The sequence below is a fragment of the Aquila chrysaetos genome, chromosome 9, assembly GCF_900496995.4.
Source record: "Aquila chrysaetos chrysaetos chromosome 9, bAquChr1.4, whole genome shotgun sequence".
Classification (NCBI taxonomy): domain Eukaryota; kingdom Metazoa; phylum Chordata; class Aves; order Accipitriformes; family Accipitridae; genus Aquila; species Aquila chrysaetos.
The window spans coordinates 29,476,230-29,484,407 of NC_044012.1; the positions used below are offsets into that span (position 1 = coordinate 29,476,230).

At 57.9% G+C, this 8,178-nt stretch overlaps 1 protein-coding gene across 2 annotated transcripts in view; it reads right to left on the reverse strand.

The window, feature by feature from the left end:
• The window catches only part of SEZ6L (seizure related 6 homolog like), a 50,002-nt gene extending 42,200 nt beyond the window's left edge, over positions 1-7,802 (reverse strand). For both annotated transcript variants that reach the window (XM_030025077.2, XM_030025076.2), the window contains exon 1: positions 7,634-7,802. In XM_030025077.2, the coding sequence (XP_029880937.1) occupies positions 7,634-7,700 (67 nt within the window). In that variant the 5' untranslated portion in view covers positions 7,701-7,802. The remainder of the gene's footprint in view (positions 1-7,633) is intronic.
• Between the last annotated feature and the right edge of the window lie 376 nt (positions 7,803-8,178).

An 8,178-nucleotide genomic window follows, 5' to 3' on the forward strand; every position in this document is an offset into this window, starting at 1 on the left:
GCTCAGACTAATTAATACCTTCATCAGTTTGTTGCTTTGCTCACAGAACTACACCGAGCCCACCAGCGACTGCCACAAGACCTCATGGGAGACCCCTCCAGCCGGCTCAGCCATCCCCTCGCCTTCCCTGCCCGGAGGGGACCGGCAGCAGAACTGCTCCCACCGGCGCCTGCCTGCTGGCTCCTGCCTGCCCCTGCCTGCTCTGCCCAAGCTCTCCATGGCAGTGCCAGGTCCCTGCAATAGTTTCTTTCTTGATGGGCTGATACACGTCACCAGAACTCCCCCGGCAGCCCTGGGAACCATGTTTGCTGTCTCTTCTCTGGGGTCACCCCTGCAGAGCTGCCTCTCCCGAGCACGACTCCTGGCACCTCAGGTCCTTGCTTTGGTGCATAATGCACAAGTGTGCAAGACAGTAAGACAGACAGAGGCATGAAAATCCTTTTTGCTGAGCAGATTACACTTCTCCGGGATCAGCCCCACAGATACTCCTTCTGTCACACTTGAATTTTTGGATGCCTTTGCATTTGGCACCAAATTTCCTTCCCAGACTAAAGCTTTGCATTTGGAATCACACCTTCAGAGCTCAGTTTAGTGGCCAGGCTGCTCATACGTTCCCTCCCCACTGCCAGGAGCTTGGCTTTCAGTTGCATAAAGTTTCCTTGTACCTTCCGGCTGCAGCCATCTGTCCTGGGGTGCTAATGCCCTTTTTCTTTCTGCACCCCTTAACCCTGCCAGAGGGGATGCAGAGCTAAGCTCCTGGCCCTGCCCCTGGGGGAGTCAGTCGGGCTCTCCAGGGGTTGAACATCTTCTACTGCAGGCAATGGGATTCTGGGGTCGGGAAAAGGGAGAAAGGGCTGGACAAATCTGTGCTTGTCCCTGCACAACACAGACCTGGGGAACCCAGGGAGACCTTCCTTGCTACGCATCAGGAAAGCTCCAGGTTCAGCCAGCACTCAGGTCCCTTTTGGTCAGCTACTTTTCTGGCCTCTCCCCAGGGAAAGAAAAAGGAGGAAAAAAGAAAAAAAAGAAAACGGCTAAGTCAGGGCTGTGCTCTCTGCTTGTACGGTGAGCATGTCAGCCTCAGCTGCGCCACAGCCATGAATTTTGGCAAACAAAAGAAGGAACAGAGGGGAAAGCAGTTTCTCAGCACCCTAGGAACACAGTCCCACCCAGAGCAAGGGGAGGTCTCCCAGTCGGGGACAGTGTTACCTCTGTGTGCCCACAGCCCTGAGCCCCCCCCAGCCACCATGGGGACAGACCACAGCAGCAGAGGGTCCCCCGTGCCACGGGGCTGTCACCCCCCTCTCCACCCTTGCATCTGGCCAACCGGGGATGATAGCCACCCCAGGAGGACCATGCAGCTGAATTCAGGCTCCCCCTGCTCGCTCCCCTGCGGGCTCTGGATGCAGACAAGGACTGGGCCACTCAGCTGGATCTCTTGCTTTTACAAATCAGTGCAACTCCAGCAGCTTTAACAGCGTGATGCTAACTCACAGCAACATGCTTCAAAGGGTTTGTTATTCCACATCCATGTCATCTAAGACAGATATTGGGCCAGAAATAGTGTCTTCTCAAAAGTGCAGGAGGAGGGGTCCCTGTCTGCACCAGCTGCAGCCCCCAACTTCTAAAGTTCCCAGCATGTCCTTGCTGATGACCCACACCCCTGGTTTTTGGGCGTCCTGGGGCTGCCAGAGTGCACCGAGCTGTGTCAGGACACGGGCACCGGCCATGACTGCTTAAGCATCTCCCCAGCCACAGGGACCACGGCTACAGATTCACGTTGAAGATCAGCAATGCTTGCACTTGCTTATTAAGCCTATGCCGTAGGCTCTGCTAGAAATCCATAATGCTTCACACTCCGTTATGAAAAATGAGTCTCCCCTCCTCCAGCTGTTTCCCGGCTTTGCCTCTTCCACCCCAAGCTCCGGTCGGCTCCTCCAGCTGCCCAGCTTCGTGGATCTCCTCTGATTTCTGAAATCCTTCCGGCTGAAGTCTGAGGCATAACAGAGCTGAGTAACAAGGGGGTCGCTGCAAGTATCGGGAGTTCATTTATTCCCCTTCTTCATCTTCCCAGTGGTGTAGCTGCTGTAGCAATCGCTCTGGGGGACAGCCGAGGGCGAGCAGCCTGTCCTACCCCAGCAGCTCTGCTTTCCTCAGGAGAGCCGCTGAAATGCGTGGGCTCAGGGCTGGGCTGCAGAAGCTCCCTGAGCATGTGTCCATCTGTCCTGGGCTCTCCTCTCCTGCGAAGACAAGGCTGCAGCAGGCAGATCTTCACCGGAGCAGGATGCAGATGGAGTGGACCAGCCCCACAGGGCAGTGCAAGAACATCCTTAACAAGTTGTCTGTTAACAAACTGTGAAACGAGACAGACAGACAGGCAGCTGGCGGCCTGTCCTCTGAAATGAACGACACCTTCCCTTAGCCTCTCAGCAGAAAAGGGTTGCTTTCTGCAAAGCATTTCTCCTTCACATCATCCTGGCTCATGCAGACTTGAGTTACCCAGACACAGAGTTGGACCTGGGGCTGCAGTGAGAGCGGCTGAGGCACCTGTATCACACGGGTCTCCTCCCTGCATCTGATCCGGGCACCGTTCACGTGCACATCAGCATGAAAAATGATCTTGTGAAGCAGATCCTTTTGGGAAGGGCTCTGGAAAGCCATGGAAGACAGTTACGAGCAGCAGCCGAACCGCAGCAACCTGAGTCAGAGTGACGCCAAATCCTCTCTCGCTCCCCCCGCAGCCTCCCCAGAGCCTTCCTGACACTCGGTGCTTTGCTCTCCATCTCGACAGGGCAACAGTGTGCAGCACAGAGCTGTGCCCAGGTCAGAGATGTCCCAGGTTTCACCTGGGATCACAGAGCTCCAGTTCCGTGGGGTCCAGTGTTTTTACCTTAGGACATGTTAAAGATCATTCTGTCTCTCTTTGAATCACATCGTTTGCCAAACACCTCTTCCCTTCAAGTCGGCAGAGATAACAATAAGCCCCGTGCATGGCCAGTGCTGCTGGCGGGGGCAGGGGGGATCCCGGTCCTTCTGCACCCCTTTGACAGCGGTCCCATGGCATGTTCTTGTGGCTGGTTTGCCAAACCAGCGTGTGCGTGACCTCCCTCTGAAAGCAGCAGTGGAAAAGCAGCTTCACTGGGCTCTGCCTGTGCCCTCCCCGAGGGACACCAGTCCTGGCCCAGCACGGCCAACACAAGGACTTTGAAGTGCTTTTGTTTGCAGCCCTGCCTGCTCTGCCACCCCTAAACCCCCCCTGTCCGGGAGAACACACACTCCTCCTGGCCGCTGCCCCGAGATCCACGGCTGGAGGGACGGCAGGTCCCCATCCCCACTGCCACGGGTGCTGGCACCGGTTGCACCCTGGGGTTTCTGCTCCTGAGCCGCAGTCTGCTGGAAACATCGGCTTTGGCCCTGCACGCTGGTCCGCTAATGAAGGGGAACGGTCGGGTATCACCAATGGCCCCGGAGCTTGCCCCGCGCAACGTGCTGGATTCTGGCGTGGTTCATCCTGCTATGCGCTCTGCTGAAGCCCTGAAGGGGGGCAGGGGGACAGGGTGATCCCCCCGCAAACCCGCTGGGTCCCTCGGACCGAAGCAGGGACACATTCCTGCCTTACAGAGCACCCTCTGCCTGGCAAGTCAAGTGGTTAAAGACACAGAACTATCTCACCACTGAATTCAGCAATTTCATACCCCTGACAAGAGTGTAAATCCATCCTGATGGACTGGAAAATTGGAAAGCCGGTGCTCACGCTGTATTTTCTATAGACATCTATTTGAACTCCCGAAAGATACATTTATTGGCAGGCTCCAGTTCCAGCCATGTAACTGCACGTTATGCTAATTAAAATATAGCCTGTGGTTTGTAACAGGATTTCCTTGGAGCATATTTTACTGTTCAGTAACCACTTTCAAATATTTGAAAAATAAAATCGCATCAAGTAAATAACTTTTGGATTGCTCACAGAAGGTTAGTCTTTTTTTTTTTTTTCAAAGCCCACTGGAACTGGCTGTACTCATTGCAATGACAGAGGATGTAAAATACACTGATTTCTGAGGCTGCTTGTAGTCTAGATCAAAAGCTGTGTGTTATTTAATCATTCAGAGCCCATTTCATTTTAAAAAAATCTGTTTGTACAGAATGGGATAACGAAGCGCCAAAGCGCTCAGCTCTGACCCTGAATACCCTCAGGAACAACCCTGCCCTCGGGCAGGACGTGCCATTCTCACACCAGCCAGTTTTAACACCCTCGTTACCCATCCAGTGATGCCCGGCCACACCTCTGTGCACAACACCTCATCTGTGACTTATTATCTATTAATTTCTGAACCCAGCAGAATCTGACTTAGAGCTACAAGGGATGGATCACACACTGGTATGTTCTGCGCTTCCCTTTTTACATGGTTTGCAGTTATAAGACCTCTGTGTGGCATTCTGTATGCCAAGTGGGCACATTTAGCTTAACTGGTCTACAGCCTGCCTCTTCAGCCCCCAAATATGTGTATCAAGTTCCTCACTGAAAGAGAAGTTAAAAATGTATAGAAGGAAACATTTATGACACTGTAACATCCACAAAACGTACAGTTTAAATAGCATCTTTGTATATTTGTAATGGCAAAAATAAAGGAGAAGTAGAGGGCTAAGAAATACTAATTTCATTTGCTACTGATCCAGACTTCCCCCATTCTTTCTGCTAAGGAGGAGAGGAGGAAGAGGAGACATTTATTATGGCCTCTGATACCTCCCCATCAGACAAATTCCATTCCCAGTTCGTTATCTGCGGCCGCACAACCCACTGGCAGCCTGACTGTGTGCTATTATCTCATTGCTGGAGGTGATACCGCTCGGGGTGCTGCCGATTGCAACGAGAGCACACCGCTCACTTGTTGCAGCCCTCACTGAGTTCACACTCCGTTTTCCTTGCTGCTGGACACACCTGACTTTCTGCAAAAATTCTCCTGTGGTGCTGCGCTCACCACAAAGCCAAGTGAATCTCTGTGGCTTGCTGTTCGCTGTAACAACTAGCCTAGAGGTGCTCCGACGCCTTGAAGAAAAGAAGGGGGAGCACAGATGATGGGGCTACAGAGAAGCCCAATGCTCAGCACCCCTCGGATTGCATTTCTGCTCCAGGAAGGATTTGCTGGTCTCATCACAACCTCTAGTGGACACTGGTCTGCATGGCCACCGCCACACCAAAGGGGATATATTTAGAAACCCTGGGTCTCCCAGGGGGTCCAGCCGTACCCCAACCATCCCCAGCACCCGGGCTTTGCCAAGTGCCGATCCCAGCCTGAGCCCACCTGAGCAGCGCAGGCAGCGCAGGCAGTGCAGGCAGAGCTGCCGCCCTTCCCTACCCACAGCCACCAGACTGGACGTGGCCTGCCCCACATGCCTCGTGTTTGCACGCTGCATTCACACGGTGCTAAAGAAATATCTATGACGATGACCGCGCTCCTCACCCGCTGCTGCCCAGAGCCTCCTGGCGCAAGTCCTTGCGAAGGGACGTGCCTCTGCTGCCTGTTCTGCTGCTGTGCTCTGTGCTGGGGGGGAAGTGGATGCCCAGAGGAGAGGCTTTCACACCTCCTCTCTGTTGATCTAAATGGCTCCACGAGTGCAAAGCACTAAAAAGCCACCAGCTGAGCAACTGATGGGTGCAAGTCATGTGAAATTAGCTGTTTCTTGAAAGAACGAACCGAAAGAGCAGGCAGATGGAGCACAACAAACCATCTCTCGGCAGGGTCTGATCCTGCTCCCCCTCACAGTTTGAGAACAGCAGGGCTTGCTAATCTGGGCCCTGGCTGTGACCTCCTACAAACAGAGTGACAAGCCTCCCCCCCGGCACAGGGAGAGCTGCCACGCCACCACCGGCTCCAGGGCTGCATGTGCAGGAGTTTGGGATTTTACAGCAATAATTCACCGAACCTTGTAAAGGGTCAACTATTTATCAGCTCCCTCTCTGCCAAGGAAAGAGGAGTTCAGTACGCTGTGTTCTCCTACCCTGAGATTTATGACAGATCGTGCCTACCATAAGGGCCAAATCCTGTTCCTGAGGAGCTGGGCTGCCTGCCGGTGCTCCCAACGGGTGCTTGGGATCGGGGCAGCCCTCCTGCCTCCAGGGCACAAGGCAGCAGCAGAGCTGTAAGCCCCATACTGGGCCCTGCACTCACTCAGTTTGTTTGCCCAGCTCCCCCAGACCCCCCACGGCGGCTGTACGCACGCAACCCCTGCAGCAGCTCACCAGCAGCCTGGACAAGAGTGTTTGTGTAACACACTGGAGAAATGTGTCTTTCTGTTTGTTCTGATGCTGAAACAGGATGCCAGCAATTGTGGATAGGGACTTCAGATCTGATTCCTTCATATGTACGTGCATGTACAGAACACAAACCGTGCCGGTGAGAGAGAAAATGCCATAATCTACGCCCATTTTTGTTTTGTTACCCAGAAAGAAGGATGGATTCTGTAATATAATCCCTGGATGGAGAGCTGGGTTTAAGACCAAAAAGTGAAAGTCTTTTAATGCAATCTGAACATGAGACCAGAAACCGAAGCCGGGCAGGCAGCATTGCACAGCACTCCTGACACCAGGAGCTGTTAATCTTTGCTAAAAACACACCATTGGCCCTTGAGGTCAGCCTCCCAGGCCCTGCATGAACACTGCAGCACAGGCAGACGCTGGCCTCTCCCGTCCTCCCTCTGACCAATCCGCACCGGTAACCGCAGCCAGCAGCACACCAAAACCCGGCTGCCTCGTCCCCGCAGCCTTCCAGTTACGAGAGACCAGGAGCAGGCACCAGTTTAGGGATATTTAAGCGACCGCGCTAGTCTGCAATGACTTTGTCAAGTCACCCGCAAACGGGTCCCGAAGCCAAATCATAGGTCTGTCATCACGGTGGTGGGAAAGGGAGAGGGAGCGGATTTGCGTGGAAACACTAAACATGCGGAATGAATATGCAGCCCCTAGGTTAAACGGTCCCCACCCCACGGCCAGCCCCTGAGTGCCTGAGCCGGTGGGACGGGAACACCGGTGGGGACCTGGCACCAAGGGGGGCTGGGGACACGGGGGGCTGGGGACAACGGCGGGCTGGGGACACCGGGCTGCTCTCCATGCGGGAGGGAGGCAGAGGGTCCGGCACGGCTCCCCGCGAGGACACGGCCGCCCTTAGCCCACGCTTCCCCGTTCGAACGCGGCTGCCCCGAGCAGCCCCGGCAGAACCGGGCCGCGGCGGCGGGAGCTGTCCGCCCCGCGGTGCTGAGCCGCCGCTGTCCTGCCGGGCCCCGCTCCCGCTCCCGCTGCCGGTGCCGGCGCAGTGCTCTCCCAGCAACGCCAGAAGTTTCAGCCCTGCCCGGGGAGCAGCAGAAGCTGGGGGGGGGGTTCCCCGGTCGGGGGTGGCACGGCCGGTTCCAGCAGCCCCTCCCGGGCCGGCTGCCCTCTCCCCGGTCACGGCCGCATCCCGCCTCACCCCCCCGGCCCCGGCCGGTGCCTCCTCCCCGGCAGCGCTCGCACCCGCCCGTACCCCCCCCCGCCCCGTCCGGGAGGCGCAGGGCCCCGGCAGCCGTGCCCGAGGAGCCCCGCTCCGCTCCGCTCCGCGCCGCAGCCCCGGCCCGCTCCGCCCCGCTCCGCCCCGCTTACCTGGGCGCGGGGCCGCGGGGCTGCCCAGCAGCAGGGCGAGCAGGCAGAGCCCGCGGGGCCCCGGCATGGTGCGGCGGCGGCGGCGGGCGCGGCGGAGCCTCCGCGCTGCTGCGAGCCGAGCCGAGCCGAGCCGAGCCGAGCCGAGCGGAGCGGAGCGGAGCGGGGCCGGGCCGGGGGCGGGGGCTGGGGCTGCCGCCGGAGCCGGAGCCGGAGCCGGAGCCGGCGCGGGGGAGCGGGCGCGGCGGAGGGCGGAGGAGAGGAGCGGCGCGGCGCGGCTCGGCGCGGAGCGGCGCGGCTCGGCGCGGAGCGAGCGGCGGGGGAGGGCGCCGGCGGCCGCCCCGGCCCCCGCGCAGCGCCGTGCGCTCCGGCCCCGCCCGCGGCTCCCCCCGCCCCCCCCCCCCCGGCTCGCCCCAGCCCCACCGACCCGCTGCTCTTCCCCGGGTCCCCTCAGTCTCCCCGGTCCCCCGGTTCCCCACGGCTTCCTCCCTTCACCCTGCTCCTCCCGCTCCCCCCGGCTCCGTTGCCCCCGGCAATGCCCCCCAGCC